Raw genomic sequence first — 17,424 nt, forward strand, 5'->3', positions numbered from 1 at the left:
TAAACTAAACTGACAATGATTACTGGAAAACCATTGGATTGTTATAAAAATCCATCTGATTTTCTATGTCCTTCAAGGAGGAAACGTATCATCCTTATGTGTCTGCCCTACGAGTGACCAGATCAGTTGACCCTTAAATGTTCTCTGAAAATATTTTGATAGCCAAACATTTCCATGGTTTTAGGGATGGGTAATAAATGCTGTCCTTGGCAGCAAAATGTGTATTTGACATAATAAATAAATGAATGCTGTATTTTAGGAGTGAAATCAAAAGTAATGAAGTTTGCATCTAATTTTAAATATTGCTTGTTTCAAGCTTTTGTACCACCCTGCATGCTCAGCTCCCAAAACCAAAATTGCACGCAGTCCCTCCCACTCAGAATTCAGTGCATAAGCGCAGAAAACCAGGATAACACTGTCTGGGGATGTCACCATCTCTCCTGTCAAAGTTCTGTCTGACCAATGAACAATGGCACATTGCATTCCTACATTGTAAGGCACCGTGAACCATCGGCCAATGAGCAAAATGAATAAAGTAAGATTTAAGGAGTTTTTAAGGTCATACAAGAATCATATTAGTACTTTCGGAATAGAATTCGGCCATTTGGCCCATCAAGTCTACTCCAACCTTTCAATAATGGCTGCTTTATCTCTCTCTCCTAACCCCATTCTTCTGCCTTCTCCCCTTAACCTCTGACCTGTATTAATCAAGAATCTATCTATCTATTCACACAGAGAGTGGTGAATCTCTGGAACTCTCTGCCACAGAAGGTAGTTGAGGCCAATTCATTGGCTATATTTAAGAGGGAGTTAGATGTGGCCCTTGTGGCTAAGGGGATCAGGGGGTATGGAGAGAAGGCAGGTACGGGATACTGAGTTGGATGATCAGCCATGATCATATTGAATCGCGGCGCAGGCTCGAAGGCCGAATGGCCTACTCCTGCACCTAATTTCTATGTTTCTATGTCTATGATTATTTCTTCATATCATTGCCTTCATATTTAATTTTGTATATTTAACCACATTGTTTCTTCATTGGTGAATCAATTGACACCACTCAGTGTCAAGATATCCACAACATCACACTCTTTGTGTGAGATTTTATTTCTTCTGGTTGCCCCCGAGATTGTCGGACAAAGCATTTTCTTCAAGGGAATGCTGGTGTTACAATAGCAGAGAAGAATGTTAAGAGGGACTTCCATACAATGAGAAGGTTCACCAGACTGATTCCTGGGATGGCAGGACTTTCATATGAACAAAGACGGGATAGACTCGGCTTGTACTCGCTAGAATTTAGAAGATTGAGGAGGGATCTTATAGAAACTTACAAAATTCTTAAGTGGTTGGACAGGCTAGATGCAGGAAGATTATTCCCGATGTTGGGGAAGTCCAGAACAAGGGGTCACAGTTTAAGGATAAGAGGGAAGTCTTTTAGGACCAAAATGAGAAAATCATTTTTTACACAGAGAGTGGTGAATCTGTGGAATTCTCTGCCACAGAAGGTAGTTGAGGCACTGGACAATGAACTAGACAATGAAGGGAGGAGGTGGCTGATCTAGCACTCTGGTGCCAGGATAACAGCCTCCTCTTGAACATCAAAAAAACGAAGGAGCTGATCATGGACTTTAGGAGGGCACATCATCCGAGGACGTACACTCCATTGAGGATAAATGGGGATCCTGTGGATAGGGTGAACTGTTTTAAATATCTGGGAGTCCACATCTCTGAGGATATGACATGGGCATCACACGCCTCAGCACTCGTGAGTAAGGCAAGGCAGCGCCTTTACCACCTCAGGCAATTGAGGAAATTCAGAGTGTCTCCGAGGATCCTCCAGTGCTTCTACGCAGCGGTGGTGGAAAGCATCTTGTCCGGGAACATTACCATCTGGTTTGGGAATTGCGCTGCCAAGGACAAGAAGGCTCTGCAGTGAGTAGTGTGTTTGGCCGAACGCACTATGGGAACTTCACTCACCCCCCTGCAGGAACTATACATCAGGAGGTGCAACTCCAGAGCAAAAAAAATCACGGGAGACCCCTTCCACCCCTGCAACGGACTGTTCCAGCCGCTACGGTCAGGCAAACACCTCCTTTGCCATGCGGTGAGAACGGAGAGGTTGAGAAGGAGTTTCTTCCCAGAGGCAATTCGGACTGTAAACGCCTATCTCACCAGGGACTAACTCTACAGAACATTTTTCCTTCCATTATTTATTATGTAAAAGAATATGTGTGTTATGATTGTGTTTATAATTTGTTTGGTTGTTTTGTTGTTTGTCTTTTGCACAAAAGTCCGCGAGCATTGCCACTTTCATTTCACTGCACATCTCGTATGTGTATGTGACAAATAAACTTGACTTGACTTGACCTGTAATTGGCTCTATTTAAGAGGGAGTTAGATGTGGCCCTTGTGGCTAAAGGGATCGGGGGGTATGGAGAGAAGGCATGAATGGGATACCGAGTTGGATGATCAGCCATGATCATATTGAATCGGGGTGCAGGCTCGAATGGCCTACTCCTGCACCTATTTTCTATGAAACAGAGCTGCATGCGCACACACACACACCTCCACTTATCAATAGGTAGACAAAAATGCTGGAGAAATTCAGCGGGTGAGTCAGCATCTATGGAGCGAAGGAAATAGGCAATGTTTCGGGCCGAAATCTGCTTGTCTACTCCACTTATCAATAGGCCAGTCTTGCAGACATTTACATATTCACCACAGAATCACATCACCAAAGTGAGGTGACATTGTTGTGATGCTCACAATTCCACTCCACTTCGACACAATGTATCCCCAATTGATCATCCGAACACAATTAAAACTAATTGATAGATAGATATAATATAAATTGTATTCACCCATTGCGACTATACAACATATAACAAGCACAAGAACAGGCCATTCAGCCCACCACACCTGTGCCAACCATAATGCCAATCTAGCTAATACCATTTGCCAGCATTTAATCAAAATCCCTCTATTCCCTACATTTCTTTGTCTGTCTAAATGCCTCTTAAACATTGTTATGGTATCTGCTTTGACCATCAACACCCTTGGCAGCCCATTCCAGGCACCTACAGATCTCTGTATAAAACAAATGTGCCATGACACCTCCTTTAAACCACCCCCCTCTGACCTTAAAGCTATGCCCTCTAGTCTTTGACATTTCTACCCTGGAGAAAAAGATTCTGACTGTCTAACCTCTCTATACCTCTCAAAATGTTACATATTTCCATCTCTCCACAGCTTCCAATGCTCCAATAAATACATTTGTCCAACTATACTCATAGTTAGTAGTCTTCAATCCAATAATTTAAATTAATTATGTACCAAATTGATGGCTTAACACTAATAACCATTCAGTTTATTTTGCAAAGAACAGTGAAATTGGTCAAACACGAGGGCAATTGATATGGTGAATGTACAGAGTCTTTTACCCAGGTTAGGAGAATTAAGAAACAGAAGATATGGGTTTAAGGTAAGTGGGGAAAGATTTAATAGGAAATCCAAGGGGAAACTTTAAATCATAGGTTGGTGGAATGGAATGATCTGCTACAGTTTATTGTCACGTGCTCCGAAGTACAGTGAAAAGTTGTTGCGTGCTATCCAGTCAGATAATACATTGGGAAGTAGCCGAGGCAGCAACATGAAAAGACACTTGGCAGGATAGGAAAGGTTTAAAGGGAAATGGGCCAAATTCAGGAAAATGGGGCATTTGGTCAGCATGGATGGGATGGGCTGAGGGGTCTGTTTTCATGCTGTATGATTCTATTTGACATGACATTTGGAGTAATTTACAGTCAGGGGCTTGCACTAGAATGGGAAATTGCCTCACCAAATGCATGAAATGACAAAAAATCATGGATTAAGTCCATCGCCAACCTCCTGCAGAAGAATACGTGGAAGACAGAGATACAGTCTCCATCCCAGACCTGGTGTGCACTTCTTTGCAACAAACCCATTACACTAGTCCAGGCATTAAGTACAATTGAGGCCACAGAGTGTGAGTGTGAGCTTGTATAGGGGAGAGAAAAAGTCGAGGGAGAGGAGTATTTATGTTGGGCCATCCTTTCCCAACAATGACTTTTGTACCAAGACGTCTATGTCCTTCTGCGTAAACCCATTCCAATTCCTTGCACACAAGTTGCTTGAATGCCAGGCAGGGGGATATGGGGAAGGAAGAGATGCACGCTTTTAAGGACAGACAGCCTTCTATGTCTGGACCACAGCATAGCGTTCCCATAAGAAAAAACATGTCAAGTTCGTTTTAGTACATTATACTGGGTGCAAACCACCCTGAACCCATTTTGACCAACTTTCTGCAAGGGATCCAAAGGGGTGCTCGTACTCTGAATTAACACCCGACGATGCATCAGAAAAAGGTGAAAGCATAGTCAAGAACCATACTGCCGTGAAACAGGCCCTTCAGTCCACCAGGTCTAAGCCACCCATCAAACATCTATTTTACCATAACCCATTTTATTCTTCCAAATTTCTATCGACTCTCCCAGACTACCACACCTTAGAGGTGATTTACAGTAGCCAATTAATCTATCCACTAGAATGTCTTTGGAATTTGGGCAGAAACTGGGGAATTGGGGGTAAATAATGACATTCAAAATTGTGTTTCCAAATGAGTGGGGAAAAAGGTGTAATTTAACATTGGTCCAATTTGTCACAAACTTCTTCATTCAAAACTGATTTATTGCATATGTTGTGCCTTTATATTACATTGGAACTAATGGCCGCCCTGGTCATTCAGTTATTAATGAAAGTTTTATTCATTGCAACTCCTAGTGGGCTTTTTTGTGAACTTTTCCACCATTCTGACATTTCCATTGTGAACTCCATTAAAATGAGTTATATGTTATGTAACATTTTGTTACATAATCTAATTCTTGCCACGTTTAGACGTTTGATAAAACCATTGGTAAACAATCAATAATAACACCATTCTCCAACACTGCTGTTAGAATCAATGTGGATTACCAGAATGCTAAACTAACACTACTTTATCCACTGGGGTAATATTGAAACCAATATTAAATGTTAAATATCTATAACATAGATCAGAGGATAATAATGTATGCACAATAAGCTGTTAGTCTGATATCGGTTCTTATATATCAGAAAGTATACAATACAAGAAGCATTTAGATGAATGTTTCAGGGATTTATTAATTTTTTGCTATTTTAATGGGTCTTCATTATATTAAAAAGATTAGAAGTTGCAAGTGTCCTCTCATCCCAGAGTGCCCTTCCTGCAAGTGCAGTGTTTCTCATTTGCAGTTCAGCAGAAACAAAAGCAATTCAATGGAAAATAAAAGCAAAGACAAACTTCATTGGATTTAAATGCCTGTTCGTAATCCTCACAGGGAGAAAGATCCCTTCTCTCTATTATAGGCACAACGATGCACAATACTTTAATACTATGTCTGTTAAACTGATTGTTGATAACTCGCTAAACTATAACTATTTTCCCCCAAAACAACCAATTAACTGATGGCAAGCTAGAATACAATGCACAGCCTAAAACCAAATAAATAAAACATTAAAACAGCAAAAAGAGGCCAACCTTCCATCATTATACATACCCAAAGCATCTGCAAAAGGATAGCATTAATAAAGTAAAATAATTTAAAAAAAGCCAAGACAATCAGATTTGTACAGAACACAGAAAACGTGTTAAAAGCAAAGAAACAAGAACACCAGAAATGCACAGATAACTAACCATCTGTTCTTCATATAAAGTAACATTATGGACACAAGTAGTACAGTGACTTTTACAGAAAGGCTAATGCTGAAATATACTAGCTTGTTCAGTAAAGAATGCTTTACATGGTAGACTGTTGGGACTGCAGAGAAACAACTTTAATCTGCACCTCCCCATGCTGATCATCACCTGGCAATATTCAGTGCAGAGGCTGGTGCCAAAAAGTGACAGTGTTTAAACCACATAAAAACAAGCAAAATTAAGGGAATACATTTTTTATTACAAGAGCACTATCCATAATGTCTCTTGAATGCCCCTTGACTTCCTTTGGAAACTTATTTTTTATTTTAATCCAAAATATTAATGATTCATGCTCAATTAGGAACTTGTTCCGACAAAGATGAATTGAGTAACCAATTAATTTTTGCCCTCAGCATCTCACATGCAGAGGTTTGCAGTGAAGTAGTGAATCAGTTCAATTGGGAGTACACAGCCAGGGGATTTCTTGATGCTTACTGCAGGGCAGTGCAGTTCCAATGTGACCTTCAGTTATGCGCTATTAGATGCAGATTGGCAGAGATCTAAGATTGAGGTTAATACCCTGATTCCAGAGAACAGTAATTAGTGACTTTAGAACAAAGCTTTTGAAAGGAACAACAGTCACAGAAAGGAATGCTTCCAGTAGAACTAAAATATTACCATTACTAATCGTTTTTGATCTGCTGTGAAATACAATTTTAAATAATTTATTTTCTTGTTGTACTGGACTCGACAGCACAAACAGGTTTGCACAAACAATTTACATATTAAATCACACATTCCATCATTCTGACGCATCAATATGAAGGTAAACCTGACAATTTTTTAATCTAACTTAACTATCGTTCAACATAAATTAATTTAAGCTTTCCACCTTTTGATGGCGAAGAAAATGAAATAAAATCAGCTGACATGACACACATAAGAAAGAGCATACTTACCCAAACTCGATCTTGTGTTTGAGCGTTCAATTATTGCGTGCTTACTAGGATTATTTAACACTGAGCGTTTGGCAAGGGAGATGTCAGCTGTGACCCGTGTGATTGATATTCTATGAATAATCAAAATGGATGATTAACAGATGCAAAATTGTAATTGCAATGCCTTAAACTAAAATATTGTTACAACATAGAAACATAGAAAATAGGTGCAGGAGTAGGTCATTCAGTCCTCCGAGCCTGCACCGCCATTCAATATGATCGTGGCTGATCATCCAACTCAGAATCCCATACCTGCCTTCTCTCATAGAAAACATAGAAACATAGAAATTAGGTGCAGGAGTAGGCCATTCGGCCCTTCGAGCCTGCACCGCCATTCAATATGATCATGGCTGATCATCCAACTCAGTATCCCGTACCTGCCTTCTCTCCATACCCTCTGATCCCCTTGGCCACAAGGGCCACATCTAACTCCCTCTTAAATATAGCCAATGAACTGGCCTCAACTACCCTCTGTGGCAGAGAGTTCCAGAGATTCACCACTCTCTGTGTTAAAAAAGTTCTCCTCATCTCGGTTCTAAAGGATTTCCCCCTTATCCTTAAGCTGTGACCCCTTGTCCTGGACATCGGGAACAATCTTCCTGCATCTAGCCTGTCCAACCCCTTAAGAATTTTGTAAGTTTCTATAAGATCCCCTCTCAATCTCCTAAATTCTAGAGAGTATAAACCAAGTCTATCCAGTCTTTCTTCATAAGACAGTCCTGCCATCCCAGGAATCAGTCTGGTGAACCTTCTCTGCACTCCCTCTATGGCAATAATGTCCTTCCTCAGATTTGGAGACCAAAACTGTACGCAATACTCCAGGTGTGGTCTCACCAAGACCCTGTACAACTGCAGTAGAACCTCCCAGCTCCATACCCCCTGATCCCTTTAGCCACAAGGGCCACATCTAACTCCCTCTTAAATAGAGCCAATGAACTGGCCTCAAATACCTCCTGTGGCAGAGAATTCCACTGATTCACCACTCTCTGTGTAAAAAATTATTTTCTCATCTCGGTCCGAAAAGACTTCCCTCTTATCCTTAAACTGTGACCTCTTGTTCTGGACTTCCTCAACATCGGGAATAATCTTCCTGCATCTAGCCTGTCCAACATCTTAAGAATTTTGTAAGTTTCTATAAGATTCCCCCTCAATCTTCTAAATTCTAGCAGTACAGCACAGAAACAGGCCAATCAGCCCACAGTCTCCTTTGCCTGCAAGTGATCCATAATCCTTCAATCCCTGCATATCCATCTGTCTAACTAAAAACCTCGTAAATGATCCTATCGTATCTGCTTCCACCACCAACCTTGGAACTGCATTCCAGCCACCAACCACTCGCTCTGTAAAAAACATGCCCCGCACATCTCCTTTAGGAGGTACAGTGCTTTTAGAAAGTATTCAGACCCCTTCACTTTTTCCATATTTTGTTGCGTTACAGCCTTATTCTAAAATGGATAAACTTAATTTGGTTTTATCATAAATCTGCACACAATACTCCATAATAAACAAGGGTTTAGAAAAGTTTGCAAAGTAATTAAAAAGAAATAACTGAAATATCATATTTGCATAAGTAATCAGACCCTTTACTCAGTACTTTGTTGAGGCACCTTTGGCAGTGATTACAGCCTCAAGTCTTCTTGGGTATGACACTACCAGCTTGGCACACCTGCATTTGGGTTATTTCTCCCATTCTTCTCTGCGGATCCTCTAATGCTCTGTCAGGTTGGATGGGAAGCGTCGAAACACAGCGATTTTTTGGTCCCTCCAGAGATGTTCGATCAGGTTCAAGTCCGGGCTCTGGCTGGGCCACTCAAGGACATTCATGGACTTGTCACGAAGCCACTCCTGCGTTGTCTTGGCTGTGTGCTTAGGGTCGTTGTCCTGTTGGAAGGTGAACCTCCGCCCCAGTCTGAGGTTCAGAACGCTCTGGAGCAGGTTTTCATCAAGGATCTTTCTGTACTTTGATCCATTCATCTTTTCCTCAATTCTGACTAGTTGGTCCCAGTTCCTGCCGTTGAAAACATCCCCACAGCATGATGCTGCCACCACCATGCTTCACAGTTGGCCACATGATGAGCGGTGCCTGGTTTCCTCCAGACATGACGCTTGGCATTCAGGCCAAAGAGTTCAATCTTGGTTTCATCAGACCAGAGAAACTTGTTTCTCATGCCTTTTGGCAAACTCCAAAATGAGCTGTCATGTGCCTTTTACTGAGGAGTGGCTTCCGTCTGGCCACTCTACCATAAAGGCCTGATTGGTGGAGTGCTGCAGATATAGTTGTCCTTCGGGAATGTTCTGCCATCTCCACAGAGGAATTCTGGAGCTCTGTCAACGGGACCTCCCTGACCAAGGCCCTTCTACCCCGAATTGCTCAGTTTGGCTGGGCGGCCAGTTCAATGAAAAGTCCTGGTGGTTCCAAAGTTCTTCCATTTAAGAATGACGGCGGCCACTGTGCTCTTCAGGACCTGCAATGCTACAGAAATTGTTTTATACGCGTCCCCAGATCTGTGTCTCGACACAATCCTGTCTCGGAGGTCTACAGCCAATTCCTTCATCTTCATGGCTTAGTTTTTGCTCTGACATGCACTGTCAACTGTGGGACCTTATATAGACAGGTGTGTGCCTTTCCAACTCATGTCCAATCAGTTTAGTTTACCACTGGTGGACTCCAATCAAGTTGTAGAAAAATCCCAAGGATAATCAATGGAAACAGGATGAACCTGAGCTCAATTTTGAGTGTCATAGCAAAGGGTCTGAATACTTATGTAAATGTGATATTTCAGTTATTTATTTTTAATTAATTCGCAAAAAATTCTAAACACCTGTGTTTGCTTCTTCATTCTGGGGTATTGTGTGTAGATTGATAACAAAAATGAATTTAATCCATTTTAAAATAAGGCTGTAATGTAACAAAATGTGGAAAAAGTGAAGGGGTCTGAATACTTTCTGAATGCACTGTAAAGGTTACGGGGAGAAGGCTGGAGAATGCGTTGAGAGGGAAAATTAGATCAGCCATTATTGAATGGCAGAGTTGATGCAATGGGCTGAATGGCCTCATTCTGCTCATATGTTTAATGATCTTAAACTTTGCTCCTCTCACTTTAAAGCTATGTCCTCTAGTCGTTGACATTTCTTGTAAACAGAAACATGATATTGACATAAATTGACCCATTTTCATGGTGGATTTTGAAAAGTTGTAAATTATTTATTGCTTAAATGATTAAAGCAAGTCATAAAATCACGTGGACTAACCAATACGGAAACTGCTTCTTACTAAATAACATGCTCAAAGACATTTGCCGATACCAAAACTGTACTTAATAGAGAGAAAACAGGATAGACAGAAGAAAGAACATCTTCAATGTATATGAAACAGCCCAAAGTGCTTAACATTCAATGAAATCCTTTGCAGCTGTAGATTCTGTTGAATTATCAAAAATGCAGTGGTTAACATATGCATAGAAAGCTCCCAAAAGCAGCCCTACGATAATGATCAAGTAAGATCCATTTTAAATAAAGCCAATCGAAGGATAAATATTAGCTGGGACACAAGGGAAACTCATGAATCTTAATCCCCTGGATCAGCCTACCATGAGGGACCTCATCAATTGCCTTCCTAAAGTCCATGTTAGACAATATCCACTGCCTTCGTCGCCTCCTAAACAGGTTTGTAATGCATGAGCAGTTCCAGACAAAACCAAGCCGACCACTTCTTCTTGCACCACTGCTGTACTTCGAGAGAAGGTACACACGCGGCACTTTAGGCCTAGTGTTTCAGAATGTTAGGCCTAGTGTTTCAGGATGTTAGGCCTAGTGTTCCAGGATGGCTCCAAGTCAGGATGGTGTGCGACTTGGATATATATAAAATATATACACACATATATAGATACATGTGTGTGTGCGGGTGTAGTGGAAGGCTACACTAAGAATGATTTATTGATGAATAAAATAAAGTGTAATTTATGATTTTATTATCATCAAGTAATAATAGAAAGAGCTGGAAATACTCAGCAGATCAGGCAAGTCTGAGGGGAGAGAAACAGAGTTAATGCTTCAGGACAAAGATCCTTCATAAGAACATGATTATCTGTGGAGATTATAGATATTGAAGTAATACCTTTAATATAAACACATTAATAGATGGCATTGCGTCCGGATGGCATGACCATTGAATTCTCCCAGTTTTGGAGAGCTAGCCCAAGTGCTAGCCCTTGCTGTCTCCTCCCCTTCCCTAACCCTCGAGCTGTCTCCTCCCATCCACCCGCCCTCGGGCTCCTCCTCCTCCCTTTTTCCTTCTTTCTCCCCCCCACCCCCCATCAGTCTGAAGAAGGGTTTTGGCCCGAAACGTCGCCTATTTCCTTCGCTCCATAGATGCTGCTGCACCCGCTGAGTTTCTCCAGCATTTTTGTGTACATTAATAGATAGTACTCCGATATGAAGGAGTTATTGTGCATAATATCTTTATGACAGGTATTACCAGAATCCTATAGAACCATACATACCTTCCTTCAAATCTGTGCTTCAGGAAGTCAAATAATGCTTTTTGCATCATATCTGTCACCTGAAGAAAGCAATGTTATAAGTTAAAGATTAATCTGAATTTTAACGATGAAATATGGAAAATAAATCCACATATTTTGAAAAACTAGAAAATGAATATAGATGACATTTATTTACTGCAGTTTCCAGAAATTTAAAATAAAAAAAGATGGATTTGTGTGATGCATGAATTTGGCAGATACAGTTAGTGCATAGAACAGTGCAGCCTTCTGTTAGCCTTCCCCCAATTTAGACAACTTTCTCTAATCCACTTGAGTGAGTTCCTGTCTAATACCTTCAAAGTTGGCCTTGCCCCAATTTAGAATTTTAACACGCAAGCCCACCCTGCCTTTATCTGCCATCTTAAAGCTAATAGAACAGTGATCATTGGTCCACAAAGGATTATCCATGAATACTTCAGCCACTTGCCCCAGCCAATTTCTCAAGAGGCCTGACATTCTAGTGAACTACTGTTAGGTGATCTGAATTGTGATAAGCTTACTGTCTGGGAAAATGAACAAATTGTGAAACTGCTTGAAGAATTATTACTTAGAAAAGACATTACTTGCAAACTAAAGTTTATCTTCATGCAACTCAGCCAGATTAATCAAACAATGCGCTTTACCCTCTAAGACATTTCCATCTATTCTTGGGTGCTGTTTGTGTGGAGTTTGCATATTTTCCCTCTGACAGCATGCGCCTCAGTTTCCGCCCACATCCCAAAGACATGCCGTAATGTTATTTGGCTTTTGCAAATTATTCGAATCCCAGGGGAGTCGACGGGCTTGGGTGATGGAGAATAACTGCTGGGTTACAGTGAAATAAACAGGAGGAGGATGTAACTAACAGGGATGCCCTTCTGGGAACTGACATGGACGTGAATAAGATGGGCCGAATGGCCTTCCGTATATTAACTCCATGGTAAATGGTTCTTGCCCTGGCCTGATCCAGATGTCTTCTCACTCCCCTGGCCAAATGATCAGATTTGACTGCCTGTCGCACACCCTGGGTTTTTCTTCTCGCCCATCCCACCTAATCTTTTGACCTTCCCCGTCCTCAGTTGTAATCAGCCACCATCCTGTGATCCTCAAGTTGATGTTCTTGCTCTTCACCTCCCTTCCCCCCTCTATCATCCAGCATCATTCTGCTCTCCTCTTCCCTCTCCCAAAATTCAATTATTGCCCCTTTAATGTTACTTTTTAAGAGAATTGTCTCCAAAATTGGAGTATCCTTGACCAACTTACCTCGTATCCTTTCAAAGAAGGCCCCACGAGAACCACTGGTCGCATAGAAGGCACTACATCGTAGGGAGGGACATGCTCAGTCTGCGTGAAGAAAACATTCTTAAAACATCCTGATCTGAGTAAGTTCCTATTTGCTCACCTTCCAACACCACAACTGTAATTTATGCACAAACAGCACCAATGAATCTTCTCTGCCTGTCGTTATTGTCAGATTAAAGTTCACATTTCTTCAAAACTGTGTTGAAAATGTTCTATCTCTCATCAGTGGAAAAAAAAAGACTCATTCCTAATCAATAGCTTAATCACACAAACAAAACAGCCAACTAATCTTCCAACTAAGATCATGGATACAACTACAATTTTAGAAAATAAATAATATTAATATTTATGGGCTTCAACTGCATTTTTTTCCAACATTACGTATGACAATAGCAAAATGAAAGGACAAGCCTTCCTAATGTAACATAGAAACATAGACAATAGGTGCAGGAGTAGGCCATTAGGCCCTTCGAGCCTGCACCGCCATTCAATATGATCATGGCTGATCACAGTAACATGTTGCTATGATGCTGATTACTTTGGTGGCTAATGAATGGTGCACCATGACAATGGTATGTTCATGTCTGACAGGCTAGGACAGGGACCCTGGTGTACAAAGCCTGGAAGGTGGAGCCAATAACACAGGTCTCACTGGAGCTTTCCACGTGTTAACCACTTACTAAAAGACAACGATTATCGAGTAATCAAGAATAGAGTGTCTTTGTTCCCTAGAGGTGGCAGAGACACAATGCAAGCAAAGTAAATATTTAGACAGCTTAAAAACACCAGGCATTATAGCGTTCGACTCACATTTAAGCATTAAATTCCAAGGCTGTCACTTCCAATTTGGACTGAAAGAATGCCAAACTTAAAGACCTTTATCGCAAATATAATTGAATAGTTCATAACTGCACCAGTTAAAAATTACCCTTTTAAAAATGAGAATTAAATTGCAGACACTTAACTATCTTTAAAACTTTAATAATGTACTTTATCTTTATGGCATATACTAATTTATTTCATATCTAATTTCATTCAGCAAGTGCTAATCCATTATTTTTTCTGACTCATGCCACAAGTGCAGATGGGTTAATTACTGGTGAGGTCTTGGGTAAAAAGCTGAACAACTAAATATATCCAAAATAAACTATAAAATGCACATATGGAAACATTTAAGACAAAAATGATTTTACCAGAATGCTGAAACTAGGAACTGCAGATACTGGTTTACAAAAAATGACACAAAATGGGTCAGGCAGCATTTCTGGAGAACATAGATAGGTGACGTTTTGGGTCGGGACCCTTCTTCAGACTGAAACGTCATCTATCCATGCTCTCCAGATATGCTGTCTCTACTGCTGAGTTACTCCAGCAGTTTGTGTTTTTATTTTACTGGAATGCTGCCTGGTTTGCAGGTATTAAGTACAAGGAACGGTTGAACAAATTTTGATTATTTTCTCTGGAAAGCCAAAGGTTGAAGTGAAACCAAATAGAGGTATATAAAATTATGAGAAGCACAGATAGGGTAGACAGTCAGAAGTTGGAGCTGGATGGGAATGGATATGGATATGGATGGGAAGGGAATGGAGGGTTATGGTCTGAGCGCAGGTATATGGGACTAGGGGAGATTATGTGTTCGGCACGGACTAGAAGGGTCGAGATGGCCTGTTTCCGTGCTGTAATTATTATATGGTTATATGGTTATATGGTTTATGGTTTTTTCCTGAGGGTGGAAATGTCAAAGACGAGATGGCACAGCATTTAGGTGAGAGAGAGCAAAGCTCAAACGATTTGTGCGTGGCAGTAGTTATTTTACATTGAGGGTGGTGGGTGCCTGGAAAGCATTGCCTAGGGTGGTGGTGAAGGCAGATAGGATAACAGTGTTCAAGAGGTTTTTAGATAGGCACATTGATATGCAGAGAATAGAGGGAAATGGATGGTACACAAAAATGCTGGATAAACTCAGCGGGTGCAGCAGCATCTATGGAGCGAAGGAGATAGGCAACGTTTCGGGCCGAAACCCTTCTTCAGGCTTCAGGGAGAAGAAAGGGAAAAGGAGGAGGGGGAGGGGAGAAGAAAGGAAAAAGGAGGAGGAGGAGCCCGAGGTAGGAAGGGGAGGAGACAGTAAGGGTTAACAGAATTGTGAGAAATCAATGTTCATGCCACCAGGATGCAGACTCCCCAAGCAGAATATAAGCTGCACCCGCTGAGTTTCTCCAGCATTTTTGTGTACCTTCGATTTTCCAGCATCTGCAGTTCCTTGTTAAACACAGAGGGAAATGGATTACGTGCAGGCAGATGAGGTTTATTTTGGCATCATCTTTGGCACAGACATGGTGGACTGAAAGGTCTATTCTATAATTGTAACTATCATTGAAAGCAACTTAAATAGAGGTTGATGGTTTAATTTCTCCCATCAGCAACTCTGAGCAGTACGCGTGTCAGGGGATGAGGGGCGAAAGCAGGAGAATGGGGTTAGGAGGAAGAGATAGATCAGCCTTGATTGAATGGCGTAGTAGACGATGGGCTGAATGGCCTAATTCTGCTCCTATCACTTATGACATGAACAGTACAATTAGAGTATGTTTGTTGCCTACACACCTAACATTTGTCAGGGCAGCAAGTATTTTAGATGCATGGCCTCAAGGGAAACCCTTATTATTCTGTTGATCAATTAGCTGTTCATAAGCAGTAACAGAATATACAGGGACACTCAGGAATGATATTTTATTTTTACAACATTACTCGTGCTGACATTAAAGTAGGTGATAAATTCAGGAATATTTCAAGGGTGATGAAATATTCACAAGGCAATTTGCCATAGGACACTGGTTTTCTGTTCACTGAAGTATAGATAGGATTCAATCCAAGTCTATCATTTCTAGATAGATTGCAGGGGGCACAGTAAATAAAGGAAGCATGCCGCTCAATGGGGAGGTGGGGTGGCGATGGTTCAAAGACAAAAGAACTGAAGTTGTCTAACCTGTTAGTCAATTAGATAGAAGTATTAAAATTATGAGAGGCATGGATAGGGTAGACAAGTCAAAACCTTTCTTCCAGGGTGTAAAAATCAAACAGCAAAGGGCATGGCTTTAAGATGAGAGGGGCCAAATGTAATGGAGATGTGCAGAGCAAGTTTTTTTTTTACACAGACTGGTTAGTACCTGGAATGAGCTGCCGTGGTTAGTGGTGGAGGCAGGTGCAATAGTGGCATTTAAGATACTTTTGAATAGGCATATGGATATGCAAGGAATGGAGGGATATGGATTATGAGCAGGTAGATAAGAGATGGTTTGGAATGACTAGACAAAGAAAGCAAAGGAAGACTGTTGTAGGTCAGTGTGCAATGTTAATTTGGGCCAATTCCGAGACCAGGCATAATATCAGTCTTCAGGCAACATCTCTGAAGGATATGGAGAGGCGACATTTGGGTCTGAAGAAAGGTCCCGACCTGAAATGTTGCCGATATCCAGAGATACCGACGAAGCTGCTGCCTCACTCTTGCACTTTGTATTCCATGGCAGTTTCCAGCATCTGCAGTACCTTGTGCCTCAACGTCAGTCTCCTTCCCTTCCCTTCCTCTACATTCACCCTGCAGTTGCCTGCAAATTGTGGATCATGACTAGGTGCCATGAAATTAGGTTTCATCCATTTTTAGAGCATCACATTGTGTAATGACAAGTTGCAGATCATCAAACACATTGCAAAATCAGGACAATCTTCCTTTGGAATAAGTTTATCGTGGTTTAATTCCTTTAAGAAACATTTAAAAAAAAAAGCCTCATGCCTTCTGTTTCATGCCCGTTGGGATGCATTTCAACACTTGGTGCTATTCTCCGTGGTAGCCACATAGATATTTTTAACGTGAAACGGTAAAGATTTAATAGGAACCAGAAGGGCAGCTTTTTCACACAGTGGGTATATGGAATGAACTGCCAGAGGAGGTAGTTGATTCAGGTACTATAGCAACATGTAAAATACATTTGGACACTTACATGGATGGGAAATGTTAAGAGGGATATGAGCCAAACACGGGCATAGATACACAGAAACATAGAAAAATCGGAGTAGGCCATTTGGCCCTTCGAGCCATCACCGCATTCAATATTTTCATGGCTGATCATCTAAATTCAGCACCCCATTCCTACTGTTTCCCCATATCCCTTGATTCCTTCAGCCCCAAGAGCTAAATCTAACTCTCTTTTGTGCAGGTCGGACTAGTGTAGATCGGCATTGGGCAAGTTGGGCCGAAGGATATGTTTTCATGCTGTACGACTAGATAAGTGACAGATTAAATTGCAAGTGACATACTGGCGATTTGCTGCAACCATTCTCTGAATTCATTAAAGAAAACCAAGGTCTGTTGTTCAGTTTGGGGGAGGAGAGGGGGGGGGAGATGGTGAAATTAAGGGGAGATAGCAAAATTAGGCCAGGGAAGTGGATTTAATGGTGTAGTAATGCAGCAATGATGGATCTGTTCCCAATGAAGAGATCCATTCACACTCAGATCTGTAATCAAACTCTATTATGGCACCGGGCTCAATCAGCCTGCTCCACATTGCAAAGTTGCTATCTGTAAACATGGGAGAACAACACGAGAGGATGTGACGATATATGGGGTCTCAAGACGGAGACCCCACCATACACTCCATATATGGGGTACCTGGCGGCTTTGTAGGCAATGACAGCCCAGTGGCCAGAGGCAGCTGTGACACAAGGAAATTTGTGTATGCTATCTGTTGATCTGTACTCAGTGTTAGAAACATAGAAACATAGAAAATAGGTGCAGGAGTAGGCTATTCAGCCCTTCGAGCCAGCACCGCCATTCAATATGATCATGGCTGATCATCCAACTCAGTATCCCATACCT

At 41.3% G+C, this 17,424-nt stretch overlaps 1 protein-coding gene across 7 annotated transcripts in view; it reads right to left on the reverse strand.

Annotated features, from left to right (window-relative positions):
- Positions 1–17,424, reverse strand: part of LOC129707610 (voltage-dependent L-type calcium channel subunit beta-2-like) — a 343,156-nt gene that overhangs the window by 9,353 nt on the left and 316,379 nt on the right. For all 7 annotated transcript variants that reach the window (XM_055652740.1, XM_055652771.1, XM_055652748.1 and 4 more), the window contains 3 exons: positions 12,516–12,596; positions 11,235–11,293; positions 6,694–6,803 (listed from right to left, as the gene is read on the reverse strand). In XM_055652740.1, the coding sequence (XP_055508715.1) occupies positions 6,694–6,803; positions 11,235–11,293; positions 12,516–12,596 (250 nt within the window). The remainder of the gene's footprint in view (positions 1–6,693; positions 6,804–11,234; positions 11,294–12,515; positions 12,597–17,424) is intronic.

The sequence above is a fragment of the Leucoraja erinacea genome, chromosome 2, assembly GCF_028641065.1.
Source record: "Leucoraja erinacea ecotype New England chromosome 2, Leri_hhj_1, whole genome shotgun sequence".
NCBI classification, from domain to species: Eukaryota; Metazoa; Chordata; class Chondrichthyes; order Rajiformes; family Rajidae; genus Leucoraja; species Leucoraja erinaceus.